General features: G+C 48.0%; 1 protein-coding gene across 2 annotated transcripts in view; it reads right to left on the reverse strand.

Moving 5' to 3' along the window:
* Positions 1 to 24215, reverse strand: part of ABCC1 (ATP binding cassette subfamily C member 1) — a 138083-nt gene that overhangs the window by 60959 nt on the left and 52909 nt on the right. For both annotated transcript variants that reach the window (XM_053672155.1, XM_053672154.1), the window contains exons 6-10: positions 18161 to 18222; positions 16658 to 16789; positions 7536 to 7766; positions 6658 to 6835; positions 5185 to 5346 (exon numbers count right to left, since the gene is read on the reverse strand). In XM_053672155.1, coding sequence (XP_053528130.1) covers positions 5185 to 5346; positions 6658 to 6835; positions 7536 to 7766; positions 16658 to 16789; positions 18161 to 18222 — 765 coding nt within the window. The remainder of the gene's footprint in view (positions 1 to 5184; positions 5347 to 6657; positions 6836 to 7535; positions 7767 to 16657; positions 16790 to 18160; positions 18223 to 24215) is intronic.

Below are 24215 nucleotides of genomic sequence, written 5' to 3' on the forward strand. Positions count from 1 at the left end.
AAGGAAAAAAATTGGCGGCACTGGCCATAGTCTTCAGGGGTGGATAGCATTTCATCTTGGGGAGGAAGTATGGAAGGGTGTTCCTGGTGGAACGAAAGGCACATGCAAAGGCTCAGAGCAGGGTGAGGGGGGTGGCGTGGAGAGTAAGGCATGTGACAGGATATGAGCATCTTTGCTCATCATCTTCTGATTTTGCAAACTGCCCCTCTTTTGGTAGAAGGGCTGTGTCCATCATACCTCCACCCCTTCCACAATGAGAGGGCTTAGGACCTAGGCTGGCCAATCAGAGAAACCTATTTTTGGTCTCTGCCAGTGGTCCCCAACCAGACAGGAATTTTCCCCCTGCCTCACAGTGACTGGTTCAGGGATGTGAACAGGACTGTGCCAGGCCAATTAGAATGCTCCCTGGGGCTCCGGCTAAGGTAAAGAGAAGTGAGTACTCTTTTCTCTGACACCACTATCTGTAAAAGTAATACAAGCCCAAAGCTATATAAAAGCCACTTAGGGAAATCCCACTGGAATAACGTTAACTGGCAGGAAAACATGACTGAAAAAATGATTAAGAGCAAAGCTAAGTCCCCGCAGCATTCCTTGAACTCCTAGATCCAACCATGTCTGAAGTCCCTGGACTTTTCAGTTACACTCATGCATTCCCCAAATTGCCTTTATTTGCTTAGGCTATTTTTAAATTGTGGGATTTTTAGAAAATCTTTTAAAAATGTACTCAGATATTGCAATTATGCCTGAAGCCATAACACTGGATGTTGTAATCCTATCTGCCTCAAACACAAAACTGCATCAGGAGATCTCCAAGGAGCCCTAGACAGTGTGACTCAGTCAGTTGGAGCGTCATTCTGTAAACCAAAAGGACGCTGATTCAATTCCCTGGTCAGGACACGTGACTGGGTTTCAGGTTCTGCCCCAACCACAGTGCAAACAGAAGCAACTGGCTGATTTCTCTCTCACATCAATGCTTCTCTCTCTCTCTCTCTCTCTCTCTCTCTCTCTGGAATCAACTAATATATCCTCAGGTAAGGATTAAAAAAAGAGAGAGAGAGATCTCCAAGGAACCGGAGGGCAGAAAAAAGTGTTGCCTGAAATGAGAAGCTCTAACCATCTTACTACTCAGCAGACACTGGTAGTGGACTGTAGTGCAGATATTTTGAATGTAGTGCCTTCTTTCTACCCTTGCCACTTTTCCCAACTCAGTTTTTTCAGTTGTTTCTGTTTTTCTTTTATTCCCACCTGTCCACTACCCCACTTTGGCAACTATCAGCTTGTTCACCGTAACTGCGGGCCTGTTTCTGCTATTTTATGGGTCACATTCTATTTTAGATTCCACATCGAAGTGAAATCATAGGGGATTTGTCTTTCTCTTATTTCTCTTAGCATAATAAATATCCTCTAGGTTTATCCATTATGTCACAAATGGCAAGAATTCATTCTTTTTTTATCACCAAATAATATTTCATTGAGTATCCATTCATTTAGGTCTTATATCTTGGTTATTACTAGTAATGCTACATTGAACACAGGAGCACATGTATCCTTCCAAATTAGTTTTGTTTTCTTTGCATAAATATCCAGAAGTACCATTGCTGGGTTATAAGGTAGTTCTATCTTGAATTATTTGGAACCTCCACACTGCTTTTCCCAGTGGCTGTGCCTGTTTACGTCCCCACCAACAGTGCACAAGGGCTCCCTCTTCACATCTCACCAGCACTTGCTATTTGTTGATTTATTAACAATAGACATTCTGACAAGGGAGACGATATCTCACTACGGTTCTAATTTGCATTTCCCTGATGATTAGTGATGCTGAACATCTTTCAACAGGTCTGTTCGCCATGTTTATGTCTTCTTTGGAGTCATGTCTACTCAGGTCCTTTGGGTGTTTTTTTGGTGTTAAGTTGTAGGAGTTTCCTCATATGTTTTGGATATTAATCCTTTATTCGATTAATATCATTTGGAAATATCTTCTCCCAGTCAACAGCTTGTCTTTTGATTTCCCTCACAGTACAAAAGCTCTTTAGTTTGATACAGTTCCATTTGTTTATTTTTTCTTTTGTTGCCCTTGCCCAAGGAGGCACATATAATTTTGTTTCTGTTTGCATGGAATATCTTTTTCCATCCCTTCTTTCCCAAGCTGTATGTGTCTTTAGATCTACTGAGTCTCTTACAGCCAGCACATCGATGGGTCATGACTTTAAACCATTCAGCCACGCTATGCTTTTTCACTGAAGCATTTAACCCATTTACATTTAAAGCGATGATTAAGTATGCACTTTTCGCCATGTTGTTCATTGTTTTTAGGTTGTTTTATAGCTGTCTTCTGTACCCTTTCTTCTTCTCCTGATCTCTTCCCTTGTGGTTCACTGTTGTTCTTTAGTGCTCCTTTCTCTTTGCTCTTTGTGTATCTTTTGTAGATTTTTGGTTTGTGGTTACAATGAGGTTTCTGTACAGGTGGGGCAAAAGCAGGTGTACAGTTGTATGAGAAACAGAGAGTTTATTCCTGTATTACTATTTATTAATTACTGTATCCTTTTCCATATGAACTGCAAGCCTGCTTATGCCCCACCTTATCTATCATTATCTGTAGCAATCAATTTGAAGACAGTAAGTCTGAATATATTTTGTAAGGACCATGTTTTTACGTCCCCTTCCATGCTTTATGTTACCGATGTCACGTTTTAGATCTTTCTGTGTTGAGTATCTCCTAACTGCGTATTTTAGTTTGAATTGTTTTACACTTTTTCCTTTGGACCTTCATAGTAGCTTTTCAAGTATCTGATTTGCTGTATTTACTAAATATTTGGCATTACCTGTGAGATTTTTTTCCTTTCCCATACATTCTTATTTTTGGTCATGGCCTTTCCTTTTCTGCTTAAAGAAGTCCCTTTAACAGTTCTTGTAAAGCTGACTTAATAGTGATGAACTCCTTTAATTCTTGCTTGTCCGGGACACTGCTTCTCCTTCAATGGTGAATGACTGATAACCTTGCTGGGGCAATTATTCTAGGTTGTAGGTTCCTTTCTTTCAGCACTTTTGAGATGTCCCAACACTCCCTTCTGACCTGTAAATTTGCTGATAGTCTTACAGGGTTTCCTTCATATGGAACTCGTTTTCTTCTTGCAGCCTTCAAGATTGTCTCTTTAATTGTTGCCATTTTAATTACAGTATGTCCTGGTGTGGGCCTCTCCGGGTTCATCTTATTTGGAACTCTTGGTGCTTTCTGGTCCTGTATGTCTATGCCCTTTCTCAGGTTAGGAAGCTTTTAGTCATTATTTCTTCAAATAGGCTTTCTATCCTCTTCTTTCTTCTCCTTCTGGGAACCCCTATGATGCAGATATTAGTACGCTTGATGTTATCCCAGAGGTCCCTTAGACTATGCTCATTTTTTTTAATTCTTTATCTTTTTGCTTTTCTGACTGGTTGATTTCCACTAGGGTTTCAGGTCTTTGATACATTCTTCTGTATAGCTAATTTGCTGTTCATTCCTTCTAATGTAGTTTTCATTTCAGTTATTGTATTCTTTGGGTCTGCTTTCTTCTTTCTTATACTTTCTCTTTGTTGTTCTCCCTAAGTTCCTCTGTTCCACTCTCGAGTTTGTGAGCGTCCTTATGACTGTTTCTTTGAATTCTTTATTAGGCAAATTACTTATCTCCATTTCCTTAGGGTTTTGATTCTGGGGATTTTTCTTAATTCTTTCATTTGAGAGAGATTCTTCTGTCTTTTCATTTTGTTTAACTTTCTGTGTTTGTTTATACAAATTACACAAAACAGTTCTCTCTCCAAGTCTTGGGGAAGTGGCCTAATTAGAAGCGGTCTCAGCAGGCAGTGTGTGGCAGGTGGTTCTGGCAACCAGTAGGAGCCCAGCAGGTACAGGGCACTGGCCTAACTAACTTAAGAGGCTATGGGTGGAGAGACCACATGTGTGCTCCCTTTGTTTGGGGCCAAAATGGGCTCAGGTGGTGTGTCCAGAAGCACACTGCAGCAACCTTGCAGACAGGCCAGAGGCCTGGATAGAGCCCCTACCCACCCTACAGAAACAGAGGAGATATATGAATGGCTCTCCGGCCCTGGCCAGATGGATCAGTCGGTTGGAGCATCATCCCACACACCAAAAAGGGTTGCGGATTCAATTTCCAGGCAAGGAACATACCTAGACTGCAGGTTTGATCCCCCGTTTGGGGCACATGCAGAGGCGACCAATCAATGCTTTCCTTCCTCTCTCTCTAAAACCAATAAGCATATCCTCAGGTGAGGATAAATAAAAAAAAAATTAGTGGCTTTCTCTGGCCCCTCAGACCCTGGAGAACCCCTGCAGTCCCCGGAGAGCTCCTGCAGCCCTCCAGTTTGCTCTCTGAGTCTCTCTCATTGGTTACACAAAAGATGGTCTTGTGTAGAAGTGACCTCTGTGAGGGCCCATGTGCTGGACAGTCTGGGAATCCAGCCAGATTCTGGGGCACTGGCTGATCTGACAAGAGTGGTCCCAGCAGAAAGGCCAGGTACAGGTGGTGACACCTGCTGCTCCTGCTTGCTCCCTTTGTTCAGACACAAATGGCTCTGGGCATTGTTAACTGCTGTAGTGACCTTGTGGACAGGCCAAAGCCCAGCTGAGAGCGCCCATCAGCCCTGCGGAAATGGAGCGGACCTCAGGCAAGGACCCACCCGCTCCCTCAGCCTCTCTCCCCCGGGAGAGTCCCCGCAGGGCTCCTCTAGCTTCCCAGCCATCTCTGTTTAGTCTCTTCATGTTGTTTGTTGTTCAGAAGCTGTTTGTTCTCAGCAGACCTTTGCTGATTCATCTGATATATTTCTACCCTTTGCAACCAAGAGGTATTATCTTGACCAACATATTTAGGACCAGTGAATAAATGGGTAGGTTAGTATGTAGGAGAATACAGTGGCAGAAATATGGAGTGTATGTTGTAGGCTTGTTAAATACATACACTTTCAAGAGAAAATAAATGCAAATATCATTCCACCGAAAGGAACATAAACCTAACTGAGGAAAGGAAGAAAATAACCAGAAATTGGCTGATGGGTCAGAAAATAACAAGCAAATGACAGCATAAATACCAATGAATTATATGACTTCTTATCATAGACACCAGCTCCCTCACCCCCACCGCCCACACACAGAGGTCCCTCCCCACATGACTGGGAACCACATTAAACACACACCAGCCACAGAAGGTAGAGCGCAAGGATGACTTGCAGAGGGGCTGACCAGATCATGTTAATGTACGTGGTCAGGTCCATGAACCTCTGGGCATCCACAGACATGAGATTGACGATCTCCCCAACGGTGGAGGATTTCCTGGCAGAATTGGTGATCACCAGAGCCTGTGGGACAAAGGAGAGGGAAAGAGGGTGAGTGTGGCAGGTAAAGAGCCCAGGAATGCCTCCAGGTGCATGTGAAGGAAGGAGACTGCTCGCGTGTGGAAAGGCCACTCTTTCCTGCTCCCCTGCCGACTTACCTGCCTCCCCAGCTTGTCCGTCTCATCACAAAGCCCTTACTCTGACTGATGGCACTCACTGCCTCCCCATCTCGAGCTCTTCAATGGGGAAGGGACCATAGAAGTCGCCTAAACTCGGGCTTCGCGCACTGGTACATGTGCACTCACCTCACCTGGGACGTTTGTTACCACACAGGCTCTGATTCGGCAGGTCTGGGGCAGGTCCTGAGACTCTGCATTTCTAATGGGTTCCCAGGTGATGCCCATGCTGGTGGTCCCCAGACACACGGAAGAACCAAGGTGTGGGCCAGGGTTTCTCAGTGCTGGCATTCCTGGCGTTTGAGCCTGGGTCTTTCTTAGTGGGGTGCTCCTGTACATTACAGGCCATTTAGCAGCATCCCCGGCCTTTCCCCACTAGATGTCCCTGCCCCCAGTTATGACAACCTAAAAGATCTCCACACATGGCCAAACATCACCTGGAGGGACAAAATCACCCTGGTTCTCCAACGTGGTTTCACAACAGTACCTGGGGACTTTTGGAAATACTGATGCCTGGCTCCCACTTTCAGAGATCCTAATTTAGCTGGTCGGGGTGAGGCTTGGGCATCAGAAGTTTTTAAACCTCTTCGGGTTAAGTCTAACTTGCAGACAGGGCTGAGAATCAATGATCTAGTCCATTTTTTCTGACTATCCCAACCCACTGGGCCCAAGCAGTGTCCTTGCCCCAGAGGCTAAAGAACTCAGGGACTAAGAATACAGTAATCCAGTTCCTTTAAGACGGCACACAAATGCTTGCTAAGTACTCTGTCATCCAGGGAATGGGCCATCTTCTCAGTCCAAATAGAGAGTTAGAACAAGCTCAACTCAAACACAAACTATGAACATCAGGGCAAGGATTTGAACTTGGATTTCCCCAAATCAGACACCACCTAAGAAATTCAACCCCCTATGGCTGACATGGGGACTCAGGGACGTCTTACAGACTCACCCCTGAAATCAGCCTTGCTGAGGCCTAAGGCATAACCATCAATCCTTGCCACACTGGCAGTCACTTAGCCACCCTGGTGGCTACTGCTCCAGAAGCTGGGCTTACAATCCCCATGGTGGTCCCAGGATGACCTGGCCAAGTCCCTACAGATTCTGAGGCCGCAGCAGATGTCAAAGTCAGCTCGCCTGCCCACAACCCGGCCTCACCCACCTTCCGGTAGACGGCGCCAATGACGGCGGTCTTGATCCTCATGCCACTGACGAAGCAGATGTGGAAGTACTGGTGCAGCACGAGGGTCTGCAGGCAGGCGCACACAAACAGAAGCACCGTGTAGAAGTAGCCCTGCCAGTCCGGGGCCTTCTTGTCGTTCACAAAGCTGATGAGCAATCTGCAAAGGAGCAAGGACAGAGCCCAGAACGACATCACACCATGCCAGGCACGTGGAGGGAAAAGTCTTCCAGTTTCAGCATTTTTGACTGTCTCCCAAGCCGGATGACGTGAACATTAGTGCTGAAGTTTATAGGTGGCGACCCGAGGGTGCAGGCTGCCCAAACCACTCTCGCATGACAGGGGGCCTTAGGTTTCTCACACTGACTGTTCTATCTCACCACCTGTGAGTCGCCCAAAGATAACCAAATAGAGACCACAGGGAACAGAGCAGGAAGGGTTAGTGAACAAATGTGTGGCCCAAAGAGTCACACAGAGAGAGGAAACAAAGAGACAGTAAGAGAGACATGGAGGGAGGGAGGAAGGGAGGGAGGGAAACAGAGAGGTGGGGACCGCCCTTCTGACTCTCTGGTTGAGGCTGCAGTTTTCATGTGATCTGACATGCTCCTCACTTCCTAAGACAATCCTCTATCTTCCCCCTTTTGGCTTCAAGGGAGCAGAGTAGGTTTCTGTTACTTGCACTCAAAGTGGCCTTAATTAAGACGCTAATAAAGCAAAGCACTAACACAGCAGGCAAAGCAAGAGACTGGGCTGTAAGCCCCCTGGGGCATGCCGCATGACCCCAGGGGAGAGTTAGGAGCATCACGAGAGAAAGGTCAAGGATGTGAAGAGCTGCCCAGCTGGGAGGGAAGAGGTCTTACTTCAAGAGCTCCGGGCCGGCAAACATCATAAGGTCGTGCAGGGCCTTGAATAGGAAGCTCATGAGAAAGTAGGGCCCAAAGGTCTTGTAGAGCACCTTGAACAGGGACGGCTCCCGCTCCTTCTGGGGGGACTTGACAATCAGAGCCTCAGCCTCCTCATTCACATCCACCTTGGAGCTCCCTTTGGGCTTGGCAGGATCGTTGGAGGAGTACATGATCTTCACCGTCTGCCTGGAACATAAAGAAGGTGGAGCCCTGAGGGGTCTGCCTGAGACTGAGGCCCCCAACTGCACGAGAGGGCCAGAGAACCTGCATTCAGGGGAAGCCTGGCCAAGGTAAACTAGTCATCACAGAGGCAGCTTAACATGGTGGTAATGAACATGGACTCAAGATCCTGGGCCGGACATTGGCCAGCGGTATGACTTTAGGCAAAGTCCATAACCTCTCTAGGCCTTAGTTTCCTTGTCTGTAAAATGGGGATAAGAGCAGGACCAACCTCAGAGGACTGTTGTGGAAATTAAATGAATTAAAATATGTGAAGGGCACACAAAGGTGCCCGTTCTAAGCAGATTCAATGCAATCACTATCAGAATCCCAGCTGGCTTCTTTGGAGAAATTGACAAGCTAATCAAAAATTTATATGGAAACTCAAGGGACCTAGAATACCCAAAACTATCTTGAAGAAGAAAAACAAAGTCAGAGGATTCACACTTCCTGATTTCAAAATTACTATTAAACAACCATAATTAAGGCAGGCATAAGGAGATAGGCATACATGGATCAATGGAATAGAATTCGGAATCCAGAAATAAACCCAGACGATTTTTGACAAAGGTGTCAAGACCATTCAAAGGGAAAAGAATAGTCTTCTCAATAAATATTGCTAGAAAACTAGATAATACAAAGATAGAGCTGAACGCTTACTTCACACCACATACAAAAGTTACAAATGTAAAGCTAACACTACAGAATTCTTGGAAGGCAGCATAAGAGTAAATCTTTATGATCTTGGAATCTGGCAATAAACTCTTACATACAAAACCAAAAGCATGGGCAACAACAACAAAAAAACAGATTAACTGGACTTCGTCAAAATGAAAACCAATGATGCTTCAAAAGGCACTATCAACAAACTGAATCCTCACACAGCCTTGGAGAAGTAGGGAAAAAAAGAAAGTGAAAGACAACCCACAGAACGGAAGAAAATATTTGCAAATCAAAAGCCTGGCCCTGGCTGGTACAGCTCAGTGGACTGACTGCTGGCCTGTGAACTAAAGGGTTCCTGGTTCGATTCCCAGTCAGGGGTACATGACTAGGTTGTGGGCCAGGTCCCCGGTTGGGGGCATACAAGGAGGAGCCACACACTGATGTTTTTCTTCCTCTCTTTCTCCCTCTCTTCCCCTCTGTCTAAAAATAAAATAAATAAAGTCTTTTTTTAAAAAGTCTGATAAAGGACTTATAACCAGAGCCCATAACAAATTCTTCCAATTCATTAAGAAAAAGACAACCCAATTTGAAAAGGAGCAAAGAACATATGCAAATTGCCTGTAAGCATATGAAATGTTGCTTGACATCATTAGTCATCAGAGCAATGGAACCCAAAACCACCGCGAGATATTACTTCACACCCACTAGGTTGGCTAGCATCAGAAAATCAGATAACAACAAGTGTTTGCAAAGACTAGAAAAATTTAAGCCCTACATGACCCCGTGGAGTGCCCTCTTTCAAAATAGGACATTGCAGAAATGATAGGGCATCTCTCCCAAGATTAGGTTTAGAACACGCTGTGGCTTTCACCTTGTCATCTCTCACGGCGTTCACGCTGGACACTCAAAGGGCCCTCTAGAAAGCCCCTGTGGTGAGACCTTGCCAGTGGCCAGCACTAACTCTCCAACCACATGGGACCTGGGAGCAGACCTTGTCAGCCCTCACTGAGCTGCCAGAGGCCCACAGCCCTGGCCCCGCCGTACTGACTGCAATCCCATGAGAAGCCCGGAGTGAGACCCCCCCCAGCGAGGCCACTCCCAGATCCCTGACCCAGAGAGTAAATGTACACTGTTATTTTACGCTGCTAGGTTTGGGGGCAACTTGCTGTGAAGTAACGGATACATCCCCAGTTCCCATCTACCAAAATGCAGCTAAAGCAACATTCTCAAATGGCAAAACGTGGACTCTAAGCTTCATCCCCAGCCAGCTCTAATGTTTACAACTTACAGAATTCTTCCACAGCACGAGTTCACTGAATAAGCATTCAATTTCGGGGGACTCTTCCTTGGCACGTCTATGCCACATCTGCCCGTCCGGATCACGTGAAACCCTCCCCTGGAAACCGGAGCCTTCCAACCTGCCCTGGCTCCGCCCCCCCCGCTCCAAACCCTGGGCACTAGTCTAGGCTCTGTCCAGTCCTCACCTTCCTCCTCTGTGCTCCCTGCCCCGGGAAAGGCCCAGAAACATGGGGGTCATCCTCCACCCCCACCATCAGGGCCCCTGGTCCGATCAGGCCCGGGTCCCATCCGTTCCACTTTGTAGGATGTGTGTGGTCATCTAGTCACCCTCTGCAGCCCCACAGCCTCCAACCCATGCAAGTGACCACTGCCGGGACCTCCTCACCATTCCCCATTTCCTCCCCTTACAACTATTCCCCTGGACAGCAGCCAGAAGGATCACCCTAAAAACTGATTACTCCCCTCCAACCCCACTGGTGGCCTCCCACCACACACAGAGTATAATCTGAACTCTGTGTGAAGCTGTACAACGGCCCTGGAGCCGCTGTAACAAACTGTAACAAATGACTACTCAGCGACTTTAAATAACACAAATGTATCATCTTATACTGCTGAAGGTCGGAAATCTGAAGTGGGCTTGCAGGGTTGCGATCCTTCTGGAAGATCTCGGGAAGAATTGGTTTCCCTGCCTGTCCAGCTTCTAGAAGTCACCTCCATTCCTAGGGTCAAAGCCCCTTCCTTGACCTTCGAAACCAGCTCAGCATCTCCTCTCCCTCTCTCTCTGACCTCCTCTCTGCCCATCTCATAAGGGCATGTGGGATTATTTGGCCCATGCAATACACAAGTCTCCCCATTTCAAAATCCTTCACTTAATCACACTGCCAGGTCCCTCTGCTGTACAAGGTAACATATGCACAGGTTCTGGGTATCGGGATGCGGACGTCTTCGGGGGAGAGCGGCATCGTTCCACAGACCACAGAGGATTATGCTCTTCATGGCGTCCCCATGACCACATCCGGTCTCTTCCTGCCCACCTCACTGACTTCTCCTGGAGCTGGGTTTCTGGCTAGGGTTTTGGTGTTTCTTCCCGCACACACGCCTTCTTGGCGAGGAGGAGAAGGCAGTGAGCAGACAGGAAGGGAGTGGCTCAGACCTCCGGTGTCTGTTCTCTGCGCCACTCCCCATGCTGGGCTCGGGCCCTGGGCCTGCGAGGCCTGGCTAACCCAGGGCTGTTTACCATGGTCAGAGACAGCCGCAGAAGGGCCAGGGAGGTTTCAAGCAGATTGAGAGAAGGACGGCTCAGGGCTGGATAGAAGAGGTCAAGAACAGTAGAAAGGATTAGCTAAGGCCTAGGAGGAGAAAAAACAAATAAACAGTGGCAGGAGGCCTGTGGGGAAGGTGCTCCAGGAAGGGAGAGGAAGCAAGCAGGACATCTGAATGGTCGGGCTGGGAGGGGAATGGAAAGTTAAAGGGGGAGGGTCTGAGTTGGGAAAACTGCCCAGAATGGGGCAACAGAACCAGATGAGGAAGCTGGAAACTGAACTGGGGAGGGGGGGACTTGCTGACTTGACTGGATTCCGATGTGGGCAGAGGTCCCATCAGTTACTCATCCATGAAGGAACTGGACACATGCTTTGGGCCAAACACTAGGGAGAGAGAGCCCCACCGTCCCGGAGCCCAGTGAGAGAAATGGATCTTCACAGCCTGTGTGAGCCAAGACCTTCAGGGCAGGGGAATGGGTCCAGCAAGAGATTCCTGGCAAAGGGAACAGGGTGAGCGAGGCCTGCAGCGAAGGGTTTTGGGACGAGGTGAAGAGAGCAGGTTGGAAGGGCCTGGGACCAACGCAACAGCAGTGAGGAGCGACCGATGGCTTTGCCTGTCATTTGTTAAATAAGATCTTTCATCGTCCAGCTAAGGTAAAATCTCAAACTTGTAAAGGCCTTAACTTCATTAAAATTCCACATTTCCAGATATACTCTGAGCATGGTCTTTGACCCATAACACCCAATGTGACAGAGAAGGGTGGATCTGGTCTACAATCACGGAGAAAGGATTTTACAACTGAAAGCACATTTCCGCTCTTCTCTGAGCTCACAATATATAGGACAATGGTTTGGGAAATCACCCATGAGAGTGATCCTCCCCCATCCCCACCCCAAAATGCCCCTCCTTGGAAAACATAGTCCTGGAAGGATTTTAAGTCACTTACAAATGCAAGTAACTCAAGATGCTCTTCCTTTTTATGTTTTTTGCTTTACTTTCGGGTTTGTTTTTTGAGTGCTTTTTCCTTCCTCAAAAACACAGGTTTCTCAAGAGGGCTTGTTTTGTCAGTCCACATTCTGTCTGTCGTAGTGACCGAGGCAGAGCCAGGGCCCTGTGCCTGTGAGGCACAGGACAGTCCCAGCGGAGGGAGACCCCGGCAGGCGTCTATGTAGGTGAAAGCCCTGCCTCAATTACCTAAGTCTAGAACCCAATGCCAGCTTCTGGCAGAAAATACACACAGTGTGTATTTTCTGTTTTGCAAGTTTAAATGTGCCTCAATTTTTTTTTTTTTTTCAGGAATGCAACTGAGACGGGACAGCGAGAAGCTGGGAAATTTCCTTGGCAAGAAGAACAGGAAAACTGAGACAGAGAGCTGAACACAACAGCGGAGCAATTTACAGCCAGATACAAAAGGTCACCTCCCTGGAGTTAACAACTAGGACTCAGTTGTACTTAGGCTCCAGGACCAGAAAAGCAGCAAAACCATGTGGGGAAGCCGGAACAACTGCAATGACTAAAGACCCTCCGTCCTGTCACTGACCAATCAGTGGAGACCCTAACCCTGAAAGGGCAGACCTGGAGAACTCATGAATACTCCGCTGAAACCCTCCCTTGGAAGCTCCCCTAAGATTCCCACCTACAAGAAAGAGATGAACACCTCAAGACAAAGGACCCAGCACAGGCTCTCCCTCCGGGGAGCAGCCCCCACCAATCCCTACCCCATCCCCACTTCTTTCCTCACAGACACACGTTCCCCCAAACTCTAAGGCAGTGGGCAGCTCATCCCGGGCTAATCCTTTAACCCTGTCCCCAAAGCCCCTTTCTCTGACTTCCCAGTGAGTGAAGGCAGCCCAGCCCAGGCTCCCCCATTGCCTCTTCTATGCTAAGCCCTTGTTTCTTCATCCCCAGCTTTAATAAACACTAGCGTCAGAGTCACCAGGACTCGTGTTGTGAAATCTTTCCCACACAACGAAGTCAAGAACCCACACGCTACAGCTGGCCCTACGAGGACCCGCTCAGGGCCAGGCCCCTGTGCAGTAACACAATGACTGTGCAAATTAAGGAAAGACTGTTTTGTTAGAAACTTTGCCAAGCGTTGGTGCTGACTTAGCGAAAACCTGGTCTATGAGGATGATGGTGGGCCTGGTCTCCAGAACCGCACAGGCCCGGGCGGTGCAGAGCTGAGCTGTCGCAGACAACTCTCCAGCGACTCCTCATTTATGTCTAGAGCACACCTGAGCACTTACATCCTGAAATACATGCCATATAGTATAAATCCCTCACCTTTTAGTTTTCCTTTAAGGTCCAGAGAGAATATTCTGCTGATTTTATAAATTGGATATGTGGTAAGTTATTTCTGTTTATCTATTTCCTTAAAGTTGAGGAATAGAATGCAAAAATAAAATGCAGTCACTATCATCAAGCAGCTAAATTGCTAAAATCAAGGTGGTTGAGGCTTGAAGAAATGATTCTATTCTTGTTTGAACTGTCCTAGGAACTTAATCCGTTGCACTTCCCAGTCCTGCATCAATACCTTGATATACCACACATCTGCAGATAACCCTGCAGGTAACCCTGATTACCCCCTGAAGGACACAGGAAAGAATGTTCATGTATCCAGACCACCTGACATCCAAGAGCCAGACCACCAGTCATCTAGGGGAGTTCCATCTCAGGCCAGGCCAGAGGCTGAGAATGTACTGCTTACTGTTAGAACTCTTACCAAGGTTCCTCATGACTTTGTTTAAATTTAGTTTTAAACCCAACCACCAGAAATCATATCTCTTTCTCTCTACACCCCTCAGTGACCTGGCCTTTCCCTGAGATAATCAGCAACCCCTGAGATAGCGGAAGACAGCAGCCCAGCCCTGACTAAAGATCACAGGTCGGGACCCCTGGCAGGCTAAAGAGAACATCTTGCTTGGCCTACATTAAGCTCCCCTGGCTACTTTCCCATGAGACCAGACAGACTCTGGGGCAGACCTCAGAACTGTCCTCAAAACCTGAAGAAATGACTGACCATCCTTATCTTACCTCTGACCAATCAGCTCCCGGCATGAGTTCACACCCCCTAACCCTTGATGCCTTATATTTAACCTGATTTTGCCTTATGTATAATCTGTGCCTACACACCGTCGGGAATCAGGTCTCAAGCATGAGCTTCCTGTCTCCAGCCTGGCCAATTCACTATTGAACTACTTTTCTTTCCACACTGCAAACTGCTGCTTGTGCATTTCTTCGGACCAGTGCATGCAGGACAACAGACTCCAACACCGATATCCTGGGACCATACTCCGGGTACTGCCTAGCTGTGCTCCTGCTTAGCATGCCCTAAACCCCTTCATAAACCTTTATCATTTATCTCTAGCCAAAGCCTCCAGCCCTTTTGAGTTTGTTCAACAAACACCAGTAAAGGAGGTGTTATAAAATCATTGTCTTCGAGGGAACAGTGATTCTGAAAGGCTGAGAACAACTGCTTAACATGCGTATTTTGAAGACTTTTGTTTTCTTTTGTTTTGGTTAGTTGCCATTCACCTTCTTTGATGAAACAGAAACAACTAAGTAAATGGTCACCCTTTCTTTAAACACCACTGTTTTTAATACACAGCTGTATGGGGGTATAACCGACATATGAACCTGCACATTTAAAGTGCACAATGAGATGAATTCTGACATAGGTGTGCATCTGTGAGTCCACGGAGGAAGTAAAGACAATGAACAGAGCCAGCGGCGCTCCTGTCCCTCTGCCATCTCCCCACCCACCTCTCGGCCTCGCCCCGACTCCAGGCAACCACTGCCCTGACTCCCGTCCCTACAGAACGGTTTCCATTTTCCAGAGCTGCATGGCATGGCATCGCCTAGGACGTGCTCTTGTGTGGGATTGTTCACTCCACACAATTATTTCACGATTTTTCCATGTTATAAACGTATGCAATTCCTTTGCATTTCTTAGAGCAGGGGTGTCAACCTCGTTTTCACCAGGGGCCACATCAGCCTCGCGGTTGCCTTCAAAGGGCCAAATGTAATTTGAGGACTGTACAAATGTAACTACTCCTTAACTGCTAAGCAAGAGCTCAGCGCTGTTGCCAGGTAGAAACAAGGGGCCGGGCCAGATACAACAAGGTGGAGGGCCGGTTTCGGCCAGTGGGCCTTGTGTCTGCCACCTGTGGCTTAGATGTACTCCCTCATATGGCTGCACCACGGTCCGTATGCTGCTCACTGACTAATGGTTGTCTGGGTTGCTACACAAGTCTTTTATGAACATGGCTTCAGGTCTCTGGGGTATACACCTGGGAGGAGAATGACAGGTGATACAGTAACTCTTTAAAACTTTTTTAAAAGGTTTTATTTATTTATTTTTAGAGAGAGGGGAAGGGACAGAGAAAGAGTGAGAAACATCGATCAATTGCCTCCTGCGTGCCCCCAGCTGGGGACCTGGCCCACAAACCTGGCATGTGCCCTGACCGGGATTGAACTGGTGACTTTTCGGTTGGCAGGCCGGTGGTCAATCCACTGAGCCACACCAGCCAGGGCCTGTTTAACTTTTTAGAAAACCGCCCAACTCTTTTCCAGAGCTACTGAAACTTTTATAGTCATGCCAGCAGGAACCACGGTCCAAAATGGCCTTAACCTACAGAAGGCCAAAAGTTGAAGAGAAATTTCCACTCCATTTTGTTAAAACCATTTGATAGAAACCGGTGAAGCACTGCATTTTAAAATCCAAAATGGGGACAAGGCAGTGGGGGATGGGGGGGGGTAGAAGGCAGCTCAGACCTGCCTTTTGAGAGGAGTCACTCAAGGCTAAAAAGAGGAGCTAGAGGGGAAGGGTGTCGAGACCCAAGGCCAAGAAGTCAAGCCAGGCACCCGTGCCCAGGCCGCCACTGCCTGTTCCCCAGGAGGCCCAGGACCCCCAGCAGCCCAGAGCCGACACGGGCTACCTTCATTCCCTAGCTAACTAAAGACGCCACACCAAGAAATTCCAGCCTAGAGCAGGACTCTCCTCTCACCGCCCTCACGTCCGCAGGGGCTGCAGGTGCCAGATCTGATTTACACCTCCAGGAACAAAGTGACCCACATGCCAGTGTCCCAAAGCAGTGAGCTCCCAAGCTCAGACCCCGTCAAGGCCAAGGTGTTCTAATGGAGCCAGCACTCCCTGGGTGGCCCACGCTCGAGCCCAACGAGCCAGCTCACCGTGTTCTCCCAGGCGAAATGGAAGTTCACAGATGAATAAACACGACCTGTACAGCATTACCTGCCCAGGTTTTCACATGACGTGTCAGAGGTTAGATAGCTTATGAGATCACGTTTATCTCACTGAATTCTCAAAAGGCCCTCTGAGTGGAAAGCAAGGGCTCCAGGGGATAAAGGAACTCAGGCAGCCTCTGAGGCCCTCCCTGGTCTCACCAGGACCCGCCTTACCCAGGGCAGCCCCGCTGGGTGGTATAGAACAGAACTTACCTAATGCCGCCTCTACCTTCTCAGTGAACTTGGGGTCAGACCCTAACTCACTCCCATGGCCTGGGAGACCCCAGAAAATGTGTCTACTTTATCTCCTCCCAGTGACAGGAAGAAGGTGACCCAGGGGCCCTAGCGGGTGTCTGGCTTTCTCCTGTGGCAAGAGGATTCACACTTACTTTCTGGATTTGGCACATTCCTTCTTCCAGTTCTTGACCAAAATGGGCACAACTTGTTCTGACATGTCCTCCTTATTCAGGGACCAGAGGTCAGTGCTCTCCAGGGGCTGGCGATAGCCACGGATCATCAACCTGGGGCAGAAACACAGGAGGGAGGCGATGAGAGCCGAGAGGAAGAGGACGACGGCCCGCACCGCACAGGCCACTGCCACCTCCACGCCATGGCAGCCCCCGCAGCCAAAGACGGCTGAGCAGCAGGGACGATCCAAACATGGACAGACACTGGGCACATTGAACAATTATTGCTGAACTCCTATAGGTCACCCAGGAAAATGGCCTCACTTCTTATACATACATACAGACTATTTAGGAGGGAATTATCCAGATGGCTCCAATGTGCTTAAAAACTTGTTAAGGCCAATGTGGCAAAACATTAACAACTGTTAACTCTGGGTGGCCAATTTAGTGAGGTTTACAGGTTTGCACACTCATAGTTAAAAGTAAAGCTGATATTTTAACTGGCTATTTTGAAATAACTTGAAACTTACAGAAAAGTCACATGAGCTGTACACAGAATTCCTGTCTACCCTTCACACGGTTCACCACTACTAACGTTTTGCCACATCTGTGTATCATTTTCTCTGTCTCTACACACACACACATGTGAACACATTTTTTTCTGAATCATTTCAGAGGAGCTTGCAGACGCTATACACCCTCACCCTGAACATCAGCGTGCCTCCCCCTAAGAAAAAAGACATGGTCTTATATAACCAAAGTTATAATGATCAAAATCAGAAATATTAGCAGGGATGGTATAGACCACAACTGATATCTAAATTATACTAATAGTCCCAATGGTGTTCTTTAACAGTAATTTAAAAAATAATTCGTTATGAAAGATATTCCATTTAAAAAATGCTTGTAAAAACTTTATAAAGACAAGGAACAGGCTTAACGGAGGGAGAGGGGAAGATTCAAGTGAGTCCCAGTGAGACACTGACAACGTGCGGGAGGTGGGAGCAGGATGGATGCACAGAAAGAAAAGGACGGGAAGGGAGCTTATCCAAGTGTTGACTGAGTTGCCTCTGGTGCTCTAGTCGTTGATGTATGCGTGTTTCTCTCACCCACATTTCCCACGGTGCACGTGTAGTACATTCCTAATGGTGAGGGGTTTGAAACTATGCCAATAATAATAATTACTCCTAATGTAAAAAATACCCAGCTCCCAAGTAAAGCCAAGAGCGTTGTCATGAGCACGTTCCCGATGCTCTCCACAAGCGTGCACCTTCTAACTGCCCCCAGCCAAGCTGTCCGCAGAGGCTTCACTGCTTTATACTTCATGCAGTTCCAACGTTCGTGAATGTGGCAACGGGGGCAGTGTCTCTGAGGCCCTGTCCAGGGCAGGCACACTCAGGACACAACCCTGCCACCCACTCCCCCTCTCCCTCGACCTCCAAGCCCCGCCCCCGCTGCACCCGAAGCCCGAGGGCCAGACCTTACCCTGTGATCCACCAGAAGGTGATCCTGGAAAGGAAGGAGGCACCGGATTCTGGGCAAGGGTTCTGGTGGAGAGAAAACACAGGGTGGGGACAAAAAGGGAAATGAGTGATTCAACTTCTTACCTATGACAGCTCTTGCCACGGAGCTATCAGAGGACCAGTCTTCCTCCCAAAGGGCCAGCAGCTACTCTCATGCCACTGGTTTGCACCCTAAAAGGATGTCTCTCCTGAGACCCAGTGGCCTTAAATAAACACATGGCAGCTCCTCCACCTTCACCCAGCAAATATTTCTGAATGTCCACTATGTGCAAAAATGGTACAGTGCCGTATCTTATATCCCCACAGCAGCCCAACGAGCACGATGCTACTGCCGTCCCCACTTCATTCCTTGAGTTCTTTCATTCGCTCATTCATTCAACAAATATGGCATGTACTACGTGCTTAGCACCGTGTATACGAATCTCAACAAACAGACACAATCCCTCCCTTTCGGAAGCCCAGGGCACACCAGGGTGGTAGTAGTCACAACAAGAACACCTACTAATATCTTCTACTAACCAGCTCTGTTCTGAGAGCTTTACCTAAATTATCTCATTTAATCTCCAGAACTACCCAACGAAGCAGGTAAAAAAGCATCCGTTTCATGTATAATTAAAGAAACTGAGGAGCACGGGTGAAATGCCCGGTGGTCCTTTGTCCCCAGCAAGAAGGGGCAGAAATAGGGTGTGAGCCCCAGGCAGGGCCCAGAGAGAGACATTCAGAAATGACCTCATGAACAAACACCAAACCACACCTGCAATGGGGATCGCACCCTGAAGGGCTGTCAGTGGGGTCACTGGCATCTTCCTGGGCCCACAGTAAGAGAGCCATTAGGGGATGGGGACCGATCTAGTTGACAGAGGCCAGAGAAGGTGTGTTCCTGAGTGAGATGTTCCAGCTGAGGTCTGAAGAGTGAGTAGAGGACAAGGAAAGGGGAGAGGCAAAGTGGTCCCAGCAGTGAGAGCAGTTTGTGCAAAGGCCCAGTGGTATACGGGAGCATAACCTCCTCCGGGGACCAAGACAGGGTCTGGGTAGTCTCCGCTGGAGGCCACATAAGGAATTCTGGTCTTCGCCCTAAGGGCAGGGGGAATTAAGGACAGATTCTCAGCAAGCTTCCAATGAACCTCTTTCCTAAGCCACAAAGATGAGCTCCAGCTGATCAACAAATAGACGAGGAAAGGGAAGCAGCCCGGAGCCTTGGGGTTGCACATGGGGTGAGTAGGCTCTCAGCGCAGACACGTTCAGGCCTAATTTCTGAAACACCAGCTTCAGTGAAGGGGGTCACCATGCAGCAATGAGCCCTTCCACTGAAGGCAGTGCTCAAGGTTCCAGCAGTTTCCAGAGATGAGGCATTGAGAGACCCCTCAACCCAAGCCGCTTTCCATCTGGGCTGGGAGCACTTTCAGAAAACACCGTATCTGCCCCTCACCAAAGATTCTGACTAAGCTGGTTTGGGGTGGGGACCAGGATATCTGAGTCTTTGTTTTTAACCCCCAGAGTCTCCTTAGCAAAGTGGCTGGGCAGAAAATGTGCAAGATAAGCCTAGAACACCTTGTAATGCCCAACATCAAGGAAACTAAAGCTGAGGACGACGGCTAAAAGTTCTCGGAGCCAGGAGAGCCACCAGGAGTGGCTCCCACTAGCCCAACAAGGGATCATCTGAGCTTCAACAAGGACAGTGAACAGAATGGACTGCAACACACCACACATGTTTAAATACACAACTCCACACTGATACTGAAAAAAGAACCACCTCTGGGTGTCAGTGATGAAAAGATGCTGGTGAACCAAGCCACTGTTTTGAAAACAGAAAACGGGTAGGAAACAAGTATTTTTCCCATCTTTCCTAAATGACCTACACCAGCGGGGGACCAAAGAGATGAGTAGAAGTGTCTCTGCCTACAGACAGTCCAGCTGATAAGAGAAGGAATGATGTAACATAAAAGAGTACACCACATTGCGACCAATGGAGTATTATTCGATGATATTAAACAATTACTACTAACGTTTTTTAGGCCAGATAAGAGTTGTACTGTTTAAAATACTTATCTTTCAGACACTATCACTGGGGCAAATTGAGTGAATGTACACAGGAACTCTACTATTTTTGCAACTTTGTCAGTCAAGTTACTTCAAAATAAGAAGTTATTACAATTTTAAAATTCCTCATCTTTCAGAGATACATACTGAAATCTCTGCACATGCGATGCAAGATGAAGAGCCCGTGGCAGTCCATCATGCCACACTGTCCACGTCTGTACACATGCAAAAGTTTCCATCCTGTAAGTCTCTCCAGTGACTCAAACCCACGTCCCGGACTGGGAACCAGCAGGCTCCGCTCTGGGGCCACAAGGCCTGGCTGCCCTAGAATCACCCTGGTGCCCAGGGTCCCGAGCCAGACCAACTAGATCAGTACCTCTGTGGTGAGGCCCTGCATCAGTAATTTTTAATACAGTAAGTCAGGTGCAGCTGGCACAGACCTACACTCCAGGGCAACCTAAAGCGGAGTCAGTTCAGACTGTGGAGCCAGACAGACTTGAGTTCAAACCCCAGGCCTGCCATTGTCTAGGTGAATGACATTGGACAAGACTTGTCACCTCACAGCCTGTTTTCCCATCTGGGAAACGGGAGCAGTTGGTCCTACTGCTCAGTCCACCTTACAGGACCGCAAGCAGGAACAAGTACAATGAGGTCCATGGGACTGTGTTATAAGCTGGAACTCTTCCAGCAGGAGGCAGCAATATTATTCATGGAGGAGGTCTGGTATTTGCTGTGCGGGCTGTTTGGTTTTTCCCGGAAGTGGGTGGGCTACTGGGGAATCACAAAGGCAACTTTGACTGTAGCCCGATCCCTACCCTTTGTCAAAGGCTAAGCAGTGCTGGAAGAGAAGGGGGATGCAGTGGGGCAGAACTGGCAATGACTCATTTATACCTTGAGCAAATATCTAGGGAGGACCTGCCTATATGCCAAGAGGCAACTAAGGGGTGGGGACAGAGCCAGGAGTAAGAGAGCAAGGTCCCTGCCCCACATACAATGTCCCAACTGAGAGGGAGATGGACAGGAAGCAAACCAATCTGCAAATAAATATATAACGATACATGATGAGAGCTGCAACAAAGGGGGAGAAACCAGGATACCAGAGAGAGAAGGGGTGGGGGAGCAGGGGCAGCTTGCGTGTGAAGAGACCGTTTCAGTCCCAGCTCTGCCACTTACTAGCACTGGGATCCTGGACACGTTACTTGGTGATGAGATTGAATGAGATAACGTATATTAAGTACTTAGAACAGTGCCTGGCACAGAGTAAAAGCTCAAGAAATGGTATCAGTAGTATCAGTATAAATAGGAACAGTAAATGGAGTGACAAGGCCTCCCACTGCTGCCAGGCCCACGGCACATCGAGCACTGGACCAGATGCTCCACCACTGAGCAGCAAAGTTTAACTGGGACACGGCGATGCTCACTCATTCACAAACGTCCATGGCTGCTAGGAGCACAGAGTTCACTCATTCAGACAGCGACCATATGGTCTGCAAATATTTACTACCTGGCTCTCTACAGAATATGTTGGCTGACCTCTGCTCACACCAGACCTCATATACACTTAAGGACACAATGGTTATTACAGGTGAAACCGGAAGTGGGAGCTGAAATGCACTCTGTGCCCAGCTCAATAAGGCCACCAGGTCCTAGGCCAGGGAGGGGCTCCATCAGCTTCAAAGAAGCAGGGTCTGTCTCAAAGGTATCCACCCTGGGGTGGGGGGTAGATAAGTCATCTTTTTCTCATTCGCATAGAGCAGGGGTGTTAGGCATAACCTGCAGGGGCCTCACAAACCCTGGCCTTCTTCACAATCAGGCAAGTCCAGCTGTGGGTCAAGAATGAAGCAGCCTGTGGACTCTACAACTGAGGTCGAACGTGTTCCCTTCATACGCAACTGCACACAGATAAAACGGTAAGAAATGATGGCCCGGAGGGGAAACATTAATCCTCCCTCCATCCCCTGAGAGAAAATTTGCCCTGCAAATTTGGTAAGGCCAGGTAATTACCATGAACATTCCAGTTTCTAACTTGTACACTCCGACAGCTTTGCCGAATTCGTCTCCCCAGCCCGCCTCCCTCCGAGTGATCCAAACACAGATTTTCAGATTACTGGAAGTCTGGTCAGCTGACACAGAGTCCCCATCACCAACACAGAGAAGGAAATACTGTTATCAACTTGGGAGCCACTTTCAGGAAGTCCCTATCTGACCTTAAAGGCCTCATTCCATAACAGACAACTAAGGTGCTTACGAAGCCAAGAATTAATAATAATAAGAAGAAAGGACTAATGGATGAGGATCCAGAGAGCAGACGGGTCAGCCAAAATCAAGCGCGTGTTTTGGTGTGATACATTAGGCCCAGAGGCAGAGCCGCCAACTTGGGGTTTCTGGCCTCTGAGACTGAAATGTACTAACTCCTGACCCAGGGCAGAGTCTCATTAACTGGTCCCCCATTCATTTACAAATGAGAATAATTCACACGAGCCCTGGCTTAAGGCAGAAGGAGAGAAAGCCTGATTTATGCAAACAGGGCTGTGGTCTTTGGCATCTTTATGCGGCTCCTAGTGATCTGGCCAGAAACTGTGCATATTAAAGCAACTGGATATAAGAGCCCCAGGCACTGGTTTTTTAACTACCACCCATTTAGCTCTCACATGGTGCCCTTTGAGGCTCTCTTCCAGGCCCCCACACCTTTTCTGGTTTTGATTCTGCTTTTAGTTTGATCGTCGGCCAGTGACTTCCACTCTGCACTTCCTAAATGCCCAGGAATAAGGGGTGAATAAACAGCAGTATAGCTTTGAGCAGGGGGGTTTAATGTGACCCCCATCACCAGCATGCACGGTCCCTGGGAACTGGTTAGAAACGCAAATACTGGGGCCTCATCCAGATCTGCTGACTCAGGGGTGCTGGGGCTGGGACCCAGTGAGCTATGTTTTAACAAGCCCTCCAGGTGATGCCATGCCGGCTCAGGCATCCGAACCCAGAGAAAGGGCTCCCAGATCCAGAGTCGTGACTGAAGTGAGACACTTCACCACTCTGACCCTCGGGAAGATTCATAATCCTGTCTCATTGGGTTGCTTCCAGGATTAAATAAATTAATAAATAAAGACAGCACACCAGGCTGCTATCATGATTACTGGTTGTAATAATTTACATGTCCAACAATAAAAGAGTTTGTTGCTACAACTTATAACACCGTTGGTTTTTGTTGGCTCTGTTGCTCATGTTATACCCAGCTAGGAAAATTACAGCTAGGGCATTACCCAACCCTAAATCTGCAGTTTCTGGAACAGGGTAATGAACAAACATCCGGGAACAACTGGGTTTAAAATTCTAGCCAAATAAGGTAACTAACCCGGGCCCGCCAGAAAGTGCCCGCCAGCAGCAGCACCCACCAATCAGGGACCCTCGCCGTTTTTAAATAAGCCAATAGCTAACCGCCACCTCTGCTTCTGTATGCCTTTGCTTGCTGGCTAGAAAATATAAATACCCAGTAGTCTGTAAGCCAGGCGCGACTTCCATTTTGTAGCTCTGAGTAGCTACGTGACTCCGGTCACAGTTGGGGAAGTTCGCCCCTGCACAGGAAAATCTTTGGCCATTAAATTTTTATCAATTCGGTTCCGGACTCCGAGAGTGTGTATTTACCCGCTGATCGTCTACAACACTCAGAGCTGGGCAAATCACCTCTGTGCTCAGGGCCACAGTTTCTTCTCCTGTAGCACGCTCTGCATGCACACCACCCATGACCTCATCCATTTCCTCCTGGATGCTGGTGCTGTTGGGCCCACAGGGTCCCTGTCCAGCTCAACTCTCCACTCTACCTGCCTGGGTTGCTACAATGGCTTCCTAAGTGCCACTGATACAGGGTGCAGCCAAGGGGGGGGGGCCAAAAAAAGATTTGGAATGGTGTCCAGAATTCAAAGTGTATAGGAATATTGGAGAGACATATAGGATGTCCTCACCACCCCCCCACCAGGGGG

The sequence above is a fragment of the Artibeus jamaicensis genome, unplaced genomic scaffold (assembly GCF_021234435.1).
Source record: "Artibeus jamaicensis isolate MK-2021 breed Jamaican fruit bat unplaced genomic scaffold, CSHL_Jam_final contig_729, whole genome shotgun sequence".
In the NCBI taxonomy this organism is placed as follows: Eukaryota; Metazoa; Chordata; class Mammalia; order Chiroptera; family Phyllostomidae; genus Artibeus; species Artibeus jamaicensis.